At 42.3% G+C, this 15,714-nt stretch overlaps 1 protein-coding gene across 1 annotated transcript in view; it reads right to left on the reverse strand.

The window, feature by feature from the left end:
* The window catches only part of LOC124803281 (multidrug resistance-associated protein 1-like), a 99,903-nt gene that overhangs the window by 9,863 nt on the left and 74,326 nt on the right, over nt 1-15,714 (reverse strand). Inside the window, exons 3-4 of the mRNA XM_047264464.1 lie at nt 11,335-11,660; nt 8,218-8,332 (exon numbers count right to left, since the gene is read on the reverse strand). Of these exons, the coding sequence (XP_047120420.1) occupies nt 8,218-8,332; nt 11,335-11,660 (441 nt within the window). The remainder of the gene's footprint in view (nt 1-8,217; nt 8,333-11,334; nt 11,661-15,714) is intronic.

Consider the following 15,714-nt stretch of genomic DNA (forward strand, 5'->3'; position numbering starts at 1 on the left):
CAGTATCCTGGATGGATGCATCACACTCTCTCATGCCAACAATGCACCCTCTTTCAAATTTACCGATTTCACAGTACATTTCAGGTATACATCTGTGGGGTATCAGGCATATTTGCTCAAATCACACTGATCCACTGCCATCAGTTTAAAGCAACAAAGAGAGCTGCAGGCACATTTTACTGGCAGGAGCTGTTGTGCAGCAATATCGAAGTTGACCTTGAACTCACGGACTGACATGGTTCAAATGCTAATCATTAATCCAGACCATAGTAACGTACATGTCCTGCAAACATGAAAGTCCTATCTCTAGTCATCTCTAGTCAAATTATACCATCCTGATTTTAATATCCCATTTTGCATTGCTATGGATGCATGTGCATATGTGCTGGGTGTGGAAGTGTTTCCAAATGTACACACATCAGAAGGGATGGTAGAGCACTAGAAAACTACATTTGGTAATTGAATGTTTTCAGCATCAGACAAGAATTATAATGTGTCTGAATTGGAAGCTCTTACTTTGGTGTGGGGGCCCCAGAAATTTGAACAGTAGTTATTGTGTAACAAAACTATTGTCTTCATTGATCGTAGGGCGTTAAGTTTTCTTATAACTTTTAAGGTGCAACATAGTAGGCACACTAGGTGGGCACTGTATTTGCAGAAATCTGAATTGGAGATTCATTATTTAAGAGGTGATGAGAATGTTACAGTAGATGCTTTGTCTTGGGTGCCAAACAATATGAACGGGGATGGTCAAGAGGGAGAACAGGACAGGAGTGAGACAAAGGTAATATACTTTGTAAAGGTTAAAGGTGAAAGCACAATTAAGAAGGTTTTCCAGAGTGTTAGACTTGAGCAAAATGCAAATGAAAACCTAAGATGGTCAAGCATTAAGTGAACTCAGGTGGTTAACCACAGGTAAAAATCCATTATTTAGAAGGAAAGGTGACAGAGTAGTAAATTGGAAACTAAGCTTCCTGGACCAGTATGTAAAATTAATTACTGTAATGCATGAAAGTTGTGGATACTTTGGACCATGCCAAGCTTAAAGAAAGTGTCATATTTAACAGCTTTGGAAGGATGGTGAAAAGGAGGCTAGCTGCATGTGCTACACATCAGAATGTGAGGGCAATTACCATGCCAATTCAAGATTTGAGCAAAATCTACTGACTTAGATCTAGAGAATTAATAGCAGTAGATTTGTTTGGTCCTTTGTTGATGTTAAGAAGAGGGTGTAGTTATATTGTTATGACATTAGACAGATTTTAAAATTTTTCCAAACTCTGTCCAATCAAGTGGACTCTGGTTGATATATTGGAAAAGGTTTTGTTCCCCAACTGGGTAAGTCAGAGTGGTTCAAGCTGTGCATGGAGAACAATGGTGTAAAGCACATTAAAATTTCAGCTTATTTCCCACAAGGGTACATAACTGAAAGAGTTGTGAAGGAGATGAATAGGTTGTGCTGGCCTACTACCCTAATAAACATGGGTCAACTATGTGCCTACATCTGAGAGAGCTATAAGTAATTTACAGCTCGAGGATACTGGGCCTGCTCCATGTGATCTTATGCTGGGGTTGAACCTAGTAATTTGATAAAGGAAGAGGTTGAGTTTCCAGTTACTCAGGAACTACCTGCTCAGGAGAAGGAGAAAAGTGGGAAGGGTCAAATGAGGAAAAAGGCAAGAGAAATGAAGAGATGGCATGAAAGTGGGCTGAAATTTGTTGTATTTGAAATTGGGGACTTATTTTTGGTGAATATCAAGCAGCAGTAAAAGAAAATAGAAGGCTAAATAAATAAATTTTGGTGTGTGTACCATGGGCCATTTGAAGTAAAACAGAAACACCATGCAAATGAGTATTTGCTAGCATACCCAAGATCTAAGAAGGCATTTGGTTTGAGAAACATCACAGATCTGAAATTATATATGTGATATGGACTGTTGGGAGAAATTCTCCTGCATGCACACTTTATGATAATATAAGGGTAGTAATAAGTTATCTCCTAGGAGAGATAGTGATGATTTCAGTAGAACTTAGGAGTTAAGCTACAAGGTGTTATCAGGTAATAAGCTTGTGGAGGGTTGAATTATGATCAATATCTAAATTAGGTATGATTTACCACATTGGTGTGGGGAAATAGAACCATTGGCTGTATCCCCCAATAATACTGCTGCCCTACCACATCAAGAACAACTGTATCTACCATATCAATTCTTTGTAGTACATACTCTATGCTACACACACTGTGTATATGCTACAAGAATAAAAGTATTCATAGTAAGTGACGGGAGTGTGAGTGATTATTTATTGTTATAATTTACCATGCATGCTCCCCATTACCTGCAGTAGTGACCCCATTATTTTCTTTTCAACTGTGCCATGAAATACCGAGTTATGCTTGTGCTGGCATGCCACTGATCACCATGGGATACAAACTTCTTGCCACAAAGAATACATCCCACAACAGTGCTTCATTGCTGGCAACACTACAGATTATTTATTTGTGCATTTATTTTGTGATCTTGCCGATTCCCAGATGATGAAACCAGTGCAACTGTGGTTCTCAAACAGGAAACAATGTTCCCATTGCTTCAACAACCACCAAACCAGGGCATCCTTACCTCTTGCCAAATGGGCGAACACATTAAATTTCAAATCTAGTATGATGTTATCATTGAAAGTGGTGAGACAAAGATTGCCACTTCCTTTATTAACTGTGGTACATCAACAGTGACCATACACTGTGAACAATGGCTGCCTGCCACTTTCCCCACTTCTCACCTAACCAGCGATACTAATGTACCAATTAGTGACACTGTTAATGAACTACACCACACTCATTTTCATTCTAATGACTCAACACTTATTGACAAGCCGCGTGCAATGTACCAAATTATGGACATCCTCCAGAGTACTGCAACTGTTGACAAACAATCACTGACATATACGACTGCCTTCCACTGTAAATGACCAATATTTAAGGGTTACTGTGGACAAATCTGTCCTACAAGTGAGCTTCCTGCACCAGACCATGTTTTTCCACAGCCTATGCCTGAACTTTACATTCCGTGTGATACCACAAATCACCCGGGTGACCTCACACTTGTTATGGTTGTGCCACAACCCATGTCATGACATCACGATGACGTCACACCAACAACAGCTGTCCCATGCTCCGGGCCAGACCTGCCACATGATGTCACTCAATAAGCAGGCACACTGTGTCTACCTGCAACTGCACAGGCTTTTCATACCTCGCAAACACAGCATATCAATATGATGAGCCTGACAACAACTACGACCCACACACAATGGGAACACAAGGAGTACCTACAACAGCCACCATGCTGGGTGACCTACACTGATGTGCCATCCAGTACAATTGCCACCAACCAGGACCCGTCCACCATGCCTCATTCCTTGGTACCCCACAACAATGCCATCCTCCATGACGCTGATGATAATTGGTACTGACATCCACATTACTGACACATTTCCCACGACTACTGCACCATGATGCCAGCTGCCACCTCTATCAGTGCTACCGGGCAGTGTTCACGAACCTGCACTATGTACTTCGCACGATTACAGCAACCTCATACTGGTCCCAGTCGCCTGCCACCATGCAGATTACCACCAGCCACACACCAAATTACATCTGCCACCACTATAAGTTGATTCTCCACAAGTATGGTTCACACTCTGCGAGTGCAGGATGCAGTCGGCCGGGATCACAGATAATCATGACGAGTTTTTGGTGCTTTTGAACCTCTCCTCAACAACACCAATCTTATCAGTGACCTTCTATTGCATGCACCTACCACAGACAGATACAAGACAGAGAATATGCTCATACTACAGTGCCTGTCACATTCACCTAGACAACAACTCCACCTAGCCATTACTGAGATGTCGCTGGGACACGATACCCTGTCAGCACTCTGGCACAGGTTCTGCCTTCAAATTGACACAAATATCTTACCAGATTGTGCTCTCTGGTCACTATGGCTTCTCAAGCTGCCTGTAAACTTACAGATGGCCACGATAATGCATGAGGACAAACTGCTCGAAACCCAGTTATGTCTTGCCAACCGGATGCTTGCCCTCACACAACATCACGCCTTAATATACAATTGTGTCAGCTCCGGCACTAATGTCAACACTTATTGCATCTACAGCCAGCCTGGGTCAGCCTGCACATTAGCAATGCCCACAGAGACCACCGCACACTGCTAACTGCACAGCACCCAGGCAACCAACAGTCACCGACCTGCTCCAATCTCAGCCAAGCCCGTCCACGCCACACCCACAGCAGTCTCACAAGGCTCTGCTGTGGCAAGGCACCAACAATCACATACTGTGATGGACCCAGGTGCTGTGTTTGTTGTGGCATGTAAACAACCACCCTCCGCATTCACACCCGACTGTTGACCAATGCCTAACCGTCACAACAACTCACCCGGCCAGGATGCTGTGTCTACTCAGCCACACTCCTCCTGCTGGTTCCATACACACTTCAGTGCCAACAAGTGCCACTGTCATGCGCCCTGCAGCTACCCAAGCTAGTAAAGCAGCCTGACACAGGTTCATCAGGTCGCTCCTCTGCTTCAAGCCACCTCACTATGAAACATGACAACTCTCATCGTATCCCGAATCTACATTCCAATGGCATGTGGCTCTTCATCTGTGACAACCACCTTAGGGCATACTTCCCAGTCAACATGGGCGCCAGTGTATGCTGCCACCTCAGCTAGCATGTGGAAAGTGTACCATCTGCTATAGAACACTGCGCCACAAATGATTCAGTGATTCCCGTGATAGGCATGGCGTCTATCACAGTTCAACTGGACAACCACATCTCTCGCCCTTGGATGTTTTACATGGCCAACACCATAGAGCCAGGACTTGTGGAACGGTGGCACGGTACCCTCAAGACACCTCTGACTGATATCTCGGCTGATACTGTCGCCTGAGCTTTCATCACACTACGGATTGCATGCTTCGGCTGCCCAGAGTCCCCGACAACTGACAATGGGTGGCAGTTTGAGTCGGCCCTCTTCTCTGAGTCCAGCTGCCTCTGTGGATGCCACGGGTTCCCTATGATGACCTACCACACTCAATCAAATGCACTTGTGGAACGATGGCACTGCACCCTCAAGACAGTGCTTGTATGCCATGACCAGGAATGGATGGAGGCCCGCCCCTGCGTGCTGCTGGGTACACAAGCTGCCTACAAAGAAGATCTGGATGCCTTGCTGGCAGAGGTGCTGTACAGGGAACCAATCATCCTCCCAGCAGATTCTGTATCACAATCAACTGACCCTGTGAATGTCAACCTGCTGGACCTAGTAAAACATGTCAGGTACGACATTCATCATGTCTGCATTCCACTGCCATCCCCCCACGCCAAACCAACCATCTCTGTGCACAAGGACCTCCAATTGCACACACATGTCATGCTCAGGACTGTCACCATCAAACCTGCCCTCCGCCCTGTGTACAATGGCCTGTACAAGGTGTTGAAATGAGAGGCAGACACTTTTGATATCTTGCAAGCTGGAAAAATGACAAGTGTCACTGAACTGCCTAACACTGGCGTGGACTTTAGCAGGCACACCTGGTGTTTACCCTCCACCAGCCCCAGCTCCAGGCCGCTCAAGCCAATTTACAGTAGCCCTAGGCCTGCAAGACTACCTCCCAGAAGAAATTTCCATAACACTCCAGGACCCACTACTCATGGTTAGGGGCAAATTTGACAGGAGACAGTCAGGCTACAGCATGATCTTGAGGTCATTAGAGCAATCCATGCCCCTCCCACCTACAATCGACAAGGTGGTCTGAAATTTACTCTTTCATTGGACGGCTACCACTTGTGTTGACCACGGAGCACTTCGTAACAATGACTGATATCCCAGTCACTGCTGCCAGCAGACTGACAGCCACACCAGAGAATGCACCACCAGCTACCAACACCTCAACAGACACCATCACCACCCCATTGACACCACCACTGATGTCGTGGGCCAGCTGCCCTTTATGGCCACACAGGCACCTGGCAGACTACGGTATGTTGGCACTCATCATTGCCATCAGGACATTGCATCATGTCGTACACCAGTTACCAGTCACTGTGTCCCGCATTTGTGTGTTTGTGTGTGTGTGTGTGTGGGGGGGGGGGGGGGAGGCCCTGTTGGGATGAAGAACCCCTGGCTCTACCCCCCAATAATATTGCTGCCCTATTGCAGCAAGAACAACTATATCTTTTCCAGATCAGTTCTCTGCAGTATGCAATTATGCTATTCTCATTGTGTATATGCTGTAAGAATATAAGTATTCGCAGTGAATGATGGAAGGCTGAGTGATAATTTATAATCGTAATAACCATGTCTGCTCCCCACTACCTACAGTGGGAGAGACTGCCTACTAACTTGTTTCTTATATTTTATGTTCGGCTTTCTAATAGAATAAGAATGAATAGTATTTGCTTAACTGTCTCAATGATTACTTTTAGAAAACTATAAGATACATTGTTACTAATTTGATAATCATTAGCAATCACACATTTATTTTGCTACCTAGTCTAAATTGAGAAGTTTGATGTAGCACACGAATTATTCTTGGAGGGGGTATTAAAGGTATAGGCAACTTTATTGGCATGATTTGCTTATTTGTTATGTCCATTTGAAGGGATGAGAGCTTTCTATTTATACACGTTACCAGACTGAAATGTGGGTCAGATAATAAAGCCAGCGTTTGTCTTTGCTGGTTGTATTTCACATTCTTGGAGCACTGGAAGGACTATGAGACCAGGGTTCAGTGCGAGAAAGCAACTACCACAATGCTGATGACACAGAGGAGGCAACCAAAGCTTTGTGTTTGCCAAAATGACCATTTATTGTATTGAGGGAGAAGAGAACCATAATCAATGGACTTAGTGTATCATTTTTGTAATTTTTGTTAAATTTAACATTACCACCAAATTACACTTTATTGAAATCTAGAAAATATGTATTATATACTTTTGGTATGCACAGTTGTTAATTAATTGAATCATAAAGAAGTGTCCTAAGTGTTTAGAAGGTTTCAAATATGGGCAAGAAATTTTATGATATTATTTTTCATTAGGCCAACATGTACGGTGTGGATTCAACTTTTTTCATTTCAGTTTTATTCCATGGTAATTTTGAGATATGTTTCTTTGCACTGACTTTTACAGTGTCCTATTTACCAAAGCAAACATCAGTGGGAGGATGGGGGAGGGGGGAGAGAGGGGGGGGGGGGGAGGGGGAAGAGGTAGTGAAACATTGCAATGGCTGCCCCCAATATGAATTTTTACATGGAATGTTAATATAATATAGTTTTTCATTTGGGTTTGTAATATTTTTGTTGGTGATTAGTTTCAAGAGGATATTCGACTTTGTGTGCCTTCAGTACATAACCATTGTTGTGACTAGTGTCTGGTGATTTAACAGAGGGAGTACATGACATGGGCAGTCAGAAGCAAAGATTTTCCTGAAGTTAATATTATTATCGATGTTTGTGGTGCATAATTTTCTTTCAGTGAGAGGTAAAAAATAAATAAATTGAGCTGAAATTTAAATCTGGGCTTGGACATTCAATATGGGGTCAAGTATAGGATGAACAAGGAGCAGTGGAATAATATTAAAATGGGAGTAAGTTAGCTACAGTATCAACTGGCTAGTTCAGAGAATGGCTTGTGCAGTCAGGTTACAGTTGTTAATGAATGATATGATCACATTGAAAGGACGTGCATAATACTGTTCCCAGTAATGAGTGTCAACTTCAAAGATGCTAAGTCTCTTCTTACATGGTTGGTAATGTCAAAGACATGTTTGACAAACATGAATATGAAATATAAAGCTCTTTTGTCCCACACAATTGAGTACTGCTGAAGCATTGTAGTCTATACTGAAAGAAGAGCTCTTTGGCACAACACAAATATCTCTCAGTAAATTGGAATGGTCTCTCTTCTGGAATGCTATTAAATTCCATGGGTAGTTATTTATGATTTACATCAATTGATTTCCAGGAGGTACCAAAAGCAGATTCTCAACTATGTAATGTGAATGTTAGAAGTATTACATACCTGCAATCATACATATATACATCTATTCAACCGTGTTTGGTCCTTAATCTGTCACTGTCAACTGTGTAAATTCTATGCAGACATGAGTTTAGAACTACTGGCCTACAGCTTACCTGTATCAAGTCATCAGTCTCAAGGTCAACAGCAGCTGTAGCCTCATCTAGAATCAGCACTTTTGTCTTACGCAATAGGGCTCTGGCCAAGCAGACCAGCTGACGTTGCCCAACACTAAAACCACAAATTTGACTAATTATTTCATATTTTATTTCTTGTCTTATTTAAATGTATTGCACATGTATAGAGAAATATTTGTAATTAACAGGAAAAACAAAATGAAAGACACATCAGGGCTGAGGTCCTATTAGGAATTGAAGAATGAATGAATGCAATAGCCACCAGCCGTAGAGTAAAAAGTGATATATCTGGAATAAAATTAGTAAGCTTTTCCAGTCACAAGCAGACCATCTACAGACTGAGTAATATATTAAACAATTTAATATTTGAGCAATGTTTCCTATTCAATGACTCACTATGTTCATAAATCGAGTAACACAATTTGGAAGTTGTTTCAATAAACGTCTTGATTTGCCCCTCCCAACTTAACCTGACAAACTGTCATTCCTCAAGCGTCAATCTTTTATAGTATTGTGTGCATATGAGAGGCAGTAATAAAATTTTAAATACCACTTTGAAACAAGAAAATTATGAAATTTATGTTTTGTTTGTTTGCAGGTACATGTTTGTAATCATGGCACACATTGAAATCCCATGCCACTGTACCACAGCATGCTCCCAAAGAAGCCAAAACAAAACAAAACAATACACCCCAATGATAAAGTGGGGTTTTGTGCAGTAATTCATTTTCTGCATTTGAAGAGTAACAGCACTGCAACAATCCATACTGAGTTGGTGGAAGTGTATGGAAATAATGCATCACGATATGACACAGTGGTTAGGAGGCATATATGCTTCCAGCTTCATCAGATGAGATTGAATACTAAGGACAAATTGACAGACAATCTTTTCCTGAAGAATTGGGAATTGCATAGAAGTGTAAGGCCTGCTGCTCGAACATCAGTGTTGATAGTGGAAAAAGAGAAAATCTGTCATGGATCATTTTTCATCAGATAAAGTATCTCACAGCAGCTGGGTTCTGCAAATGCTTATACTTATTCAAGAGGCCAGTCATATTGAAGCAGCAGCAGAAATGTTGTAGCTGTGTCCAGCCAATCCAGATTACTTCTATAACCACCTAACCAACATGGACGAGTGCTGTGTGTCTCACTGTGACTTTGAGACAGAGGATCAAAGCCAGTAGTGGAAACTTGTGGATTCACTGCCAAAAATGGAGATGACCCAGCCTCATTGGGCAAGGTGATACTACATGGCTTTTGGGTCTGCCATAGTGCAATGTTAACCAAATACACTCATAAGAAGCAGACTGTCATAAGAGTATACTACCAAAATCTCCTGACATAGCTACAAAAGGCTGTCAAGTGAAGCGTCATAGCAAGCTGCTCAGGAGTATGTTTTTGTCCCACAACTTTGCCCCAGCATATTCTGTGCAGGACAAACATGCTTGCTGCTGTTTTGGGCTATTAAATTTTGAATCAGCTGAATATTCTCCTGAGATAGCACCCAGTGTCTACTTTCTCTTTCCTCAAATGAAGGTGCCATTGTATTGTATGCATTTCAAGAATGACTACAATGCAATTTTCAAGATGAAATGTTTCCAGAATACATTAAACACAGACGTCTGTGATTAGTATCTCTATCAAGTCATCCACCATTGGAGAAGATGAGTTAGCACTGAAGGCTGAATATGGATAGAAGGTTCATCATCGCAGCTTGATTTCTTTCTTCAAGATGATTAAGGCTTAATGATTACTCCTTGGAAACAGAGCATTATATTGTTATAGGCATGTCCAAATATATGTATCATTTTGGGAAAAAACTCATAAAAACATTTTTTCAAACCAAAATTTATTTTTACAAGAAAGAGAATTCCTTAAGTTACTTTTCTACATAGCTGCTACGATTGTTCAGACATTTGTCATAGTGGTAAATCAACTTTTCTCTGTCCTCTTCATAGAAAGATGTGGCCAGTGAAGTCAGCCACTGATGAACATTGACTTCTGTGTCATTATTGCTGCCAAATCACCTTCCTCCGAAGTCATGTTTCAAGTTCAAGAACAGGTGGTAGTCAGAGGTGTGAGGTTTAGGGTGTGTGGAAGGAGATCAAACTTCTAAGGAGATCAAACTTCTCCCAACTGAATTGTTGAATAAAATTTGGAGTGACACCAACAGAATGGGGACATGCACTGGTAAGTAGCAACACAATGCCTAGACCAAGCATTCCATGCCTCTTGTTTCGAATTGTGCACCAAAGTTTTCTCATTGTTTCACACTATCACACCACATTGATAGTTTCACCTCAGGGAAGGAACTCAAGAGTCAAAAAACTCTGTTTGTCCTCGAAAACAGTGCACATGATGTCTTGGGAAATGTGAGTGTCTTCAATGCATCAACTGTTGTTTTAATTCTGGAGTGACATTACAAAGCCAAGTTTCAACACTAGTCACAATTTTGTTTAAGAATTCAACTCCTTCAACACTGTATTGGTAAGAAATGTCAAAGTACTGCCATGTCACTTCATTTTGTTGACATTCATAAGAATTTTCAGAAACCAATGGGAACACAGTAAGTGAAAATTTACATGATTTGTGAGACTCTCATGCGAAACAGCTTTTGAAATATGTGGAAACTCATCACAAAGCATTCTTATTGTGAACTGTGTTTTCATGAACTTTCTAATTCACTTTTTCATCCAAAACAAACAACAGACAGCCACACACTCCATGCTTCATCATGGACATTGAATCATTCATCACTGAATTGTTTCATCCACATTCTCACCATTCCATCAGTCATTACATTTTTACCACAAATCTCTATAAGTCGAGAATGAATTTCATGGTTTAACATTCTTTGTATAAACACAACATGACCCTTCTATACTAGTGGTAATGAAAAGACAATGAACCAGAGATATGAGTCTGACTGTGTGGGACTTCAACACTAGTGATGCAATGGCAGTAGAACAAAATGATACTTACTTTATGGACATGCTCTGTAGTTCAGATTATATTTAAGGTGTAACCTTCACAATTAATACTATGATTACTATGAATTTTATAAGAAAAAAATTACAATTTGAGTTTCCTTTCTACCTGAGATTCTCACCACCTTCAGTAACCTCATGACTGAGGCCTGCAGCATGACCTTCCACAAAAGTCTTCAAATGTGCCTGTTCAAGTGCATGGCATACTTCCTCATCTGAATGCTTGTTTAAAGGATCAAGATTGAGACGCAATGTCCCAGAAAATAAAACTGCATCTTGAGGGATGATAGTGAGACATGATCGCAGAACATGTAATCCCAGCTTGGTTACATCGACATTATCAATCTCAATTGAGCCACCAGCTGGTTCTATGATGCGGAACAGTGCTAATGTCAGTGAGGACTTGCCTGCTCCAGTTCTGCCTACTATTCCAACCTTAAACAGGAAAATTAGAAAATTCAGTAAATTTGGTAACTTATTTTTTGCAAGTAAATGAGTAACAAAGGTCTAAATTTCAATTATTTTTTAACCTTAAGAATGCACAGAGGATGGAAGAGAACAAATACTCATTTCATTAAGCATACCTTAAAAAAACTCAGAAAAAATGAAAAATTGGATACAATGTCTGTTGCAATGTTTTAAAAGCTGTAACTTCAGCTATTGAGAATATATAGATACTAAACACTAGGAAACATGAAATTCTTTAAATCTTGCTAACTCCCTTCTCCACCAAGAACCACAACTTGGTAGTGAGTATTTTATTTGTAGCAATATCAAATCAGCACTAGTAAAAGGGCTTGGAAAAGAAGCAGAAAAATCAGGAAAAAGGAAGATCAGTGTTTAATGCAACATTTTGACACATATCCCTAATCCTTTGACCATACTCATAGACAAGCTAATAAATAACACCCCTCTCATCACCAAATATCATCTCAGTTCTGGAAGAAACTAATCATACCCTTTTCTGGGCCTGGGAATGAGAAACTTCCTTCCCACAAACCATTGTACTCCTCTCAAAGTGGCATCCCATTGCCTACTCAACCTATGAAATAGCCTGTTCCACCCAAAAGTCATAGCTATTCTTAGGGACCTGAAAAAAATTGCAATTTGCAATAAATGCAAATATACATTTGTGCAACTATCGACGAAGTCACGTATAACGTCTTTGTTTTGCAAGCTCTTTGTGAATGAACAAAGTACTCAGAATCATAAGCAATGCTCCACATTACACACACACCGCGGATCTTCACCGGGAACATCAGCTAGATACCCTCTTGTAGGTATTCCAAAAACTCTCCACACAACTGTACAGAAACATGAGACACTCACATAATCCATTTATTCTTTCTCTGGGGAACTATGACCATAACCATAGATTGAAACATAATAGACCAAAGACACTATTAGCAAGGAACTAAACATCTATGGTCTATAGCACACTAACACAACAGTACTGGTGAGCCCTGCAACACAGCTACTACTGGCAACCCCAGATGCTTGACCCACTGGAAAACAGGCAACCGCAAGGAAGCCATACTGTACACAACACACAAACCAGCCACACACACCTCCTGCACTGTGAGCTGATCTATGGCTGATCGCCCACTAATGTATGATGAACTCGGACTGTCACAGGGACAAAGCTGCTGCAGCAGGCCCAGGAGAATTCACAGGAGCCCAGCCGCAGCACCCAGACTGACCCATCCACAACGAGCACCCGCAACAACAAAGGTAACAATGCATGATACCTTGCACTAACATAACCTCACCTTGCATCGCTGTCGCAGCTAGCAAGCCACTCCTGCTCTTACTGCCCGTCCTACAGTTGCTGAGGTTTTTTCCCTTGGAGCTTGCCTAGGCACATTTTTTCCCTCTGCCCTTACAAACCACTACCCTTCAATCACTTTCGTCCACTTTCTGTCTCCCGATGGACCATGTCAATGAGTAATCCTACCCAGACGCATGGATGACATCACAGCCCACATACTGTGACTCCTGATTCGAAAACTAACATGTTATATGGAAGTGACAGCAGAACATTTGGTTTGGTCACCACATTGGTGTGGGCATGGAGGGGCCCAATCCTATATTGCTCTTTGTGAGCAGTCTGTGTTCGTGTGTGGTACATAAAACAAATGTACTGAGAGTCCAGCGATGTATATATCTTTATATGTGTGTTACGAACCAATAAAATAGTGTACATCATTGGATCTGGAAATCCTACAACACTAACCCCACACTGGTGCCCCCAAATTTATTCGTCAGTGCTACAACAAACTCTCATTCTGTCGAGCAGTACACAATGGATCGCTTGCCACCTGCAACACTGCACATGTGCCAACTAGGTTTTCCAATGGACACTTTGGCATCATTTTCTAATTATCCACCTTGTGTTCGCAACAGTTTGATGCAGTTTCCAAACACACCAGCTAGCTGTACTCAACAGAACAGTGCTTCTACATTCCCACAACCATGTGTGCTGGCATTAGGTACAAACAATAACTTTTCGTTATTGTACATGAATCAGCAGTCACATGGCAGTGTTCTGTACCAACAAAACGTTTTTATGCACAAAACTTCACATGTGAACATTTTAATTCAAATGTGAACATTCCACATGTTCTGAGTGCTCAACAATGGCTGACACAATGTGCTTAAACCCCAGTGACTATGTTAACAAGTTTCCCAAGTGCCAGTGTGAACTTTCCAGCTGAGCCGAATGCTCAATACACGAAATTTCATGTTTATCCCAGTACTCCAGATTTTGCACAAGCCCTCCCAAATACCTCCCCCCACCCCTCCCCCGCCACTACCAGTGTCTGCTTTATTCCTTCCACATTTGCTGCATGTGGCATGTGTTCCATAAATGTTGCATGATTTTAACAATTTTAATGCACCTGTAGGGGAGGGGACCAGAAACTGTACTCTGTCATTTTCCACACAGCGGTCAACTACGGTCAACTCTTCTGCACTGGTCCATTCTATGCCTGTTGGTGTTACTCCATTGAACACCCAACTCATTGATTTCTCGACCATGGTCAAGCCAGCCGCGCCTACCATTCCGCATGCCACTGACAGTGTTGTGAACTGGTACACCACTACTGCACTTGAGCCTGTTATGCTGCAGAGCTATGGACAGGGAGTGACAGGTTCCGACAAACAGTTACGCCAAGACTCCCCCATCCATTGACCTCAGCTACTACCCCTTTGCAAGGACCACCCACGCACATGGTTTGCCTTGGTCGAACACTTCCTGCAGCTACATGGCGTTGTGGATGACAACTCAAAATTCCTTTTCTTACTAAGCACCTCCATGATGAACCGAAGCTAATCTGTGATACTGTGGTTTTGCCTCCTGCTACGGACAAATATGCATTTGCCCTATGCACCATCCTCGAGCGACTATCTGGGTCTGCAGAGGAAGCTATCCACCCCATCATCAGTCACGAGTAGCTGGGTTCCAGATCCCCATCCCAGCTCTGGCATCATCTCCGTGCTATGATTGACACACATCATATGCCGGATGCTAAACTTTGGACCATGTGGTTGCTCAAACTTCCTCTGGAAGTTCAAATTCAGCTTGTCCACTTAACTTCGGCCCCACTGGACACTAAACTGAAGATCGCAGACCAATTTCATAACATTCTGCCACCCCCTGCGTGCCTTCCCCGGGATGCCCCCAGGCCTCATGGGTTGGTCATTCAGTACAGAGAGTGTACGACTCGCTCCTCGCATGTGCCCAGACCCTGTGCTGGCTGACAGCCTCTACTGTAGCTCCTCTCCTAGCAGATCTACTGCGGCACCCTCCACTGCCACTTTAGCCTCAGCCAGCTCAAAGGACGATGCTACATGCCATTCTGCTTGGTGTTATTTCCATTCTTGCTTTGGCGACTTGGCTAAGAAATGTCATTCCCCATGTGCATTCCCAAACTAATAGCATGACCCCACTCAGGTGCTATGGGCCATTTTGCATCGCACAAACACCTGTCCCTTATTACTTCTTCACCCCACATGCCAGGACACTTGTATGTGAAAGATCCAGTGTCCTGTCTTTTGTTTCTAGTTGACATGGGGGCCAAGGTTAGTCCGCAGGTATTAAATTTTAGCATCAGCTTTGCCCCCTGCTTTGAGGCACCAATGATTTCTTGATCCAATCTCATGGAATAACTAATTTAAACCTTAAACTGCAGTATATTAACACCCCCATTACAGTGAACTTTCATTATCGCCGACATGGATGAACCTGTGCTCATGGTAGATTTTCTCTTAGCCCATGCTCTTTCACCTAACCTACAATGAGGTACACTAATCTTTAACTTGGTAGACCATATCACTGGTCCCGATATTTCTTCCCTCTCATCCAAGAGTGCCACTGTATTGTGTGAGCTAGCTGAAGCCACTGTTGCAGTGCTCTCCCTTACATCACATAACGACGAGCTTCAGGACAGCAATGAAGCCCTCCACTTATTCATCGCCTCCGTGCAAGCCA

This window comes from Schistocerca piceifrons, chromosome 6 (genome assembly GCF_021461385.2).
Source record: "Schistocerca piceifrons isolate TAMUIC-IGC-003096 chromosome 6, iqSchPice1.1, whole genome shotgun sequence".
Lineage (NCBI taxonomy): Eukaryota > Metazoa > Arthropoda > Insecta > Orthoptera > Acrididae > Schistocerca > Schistocerca piceifrons.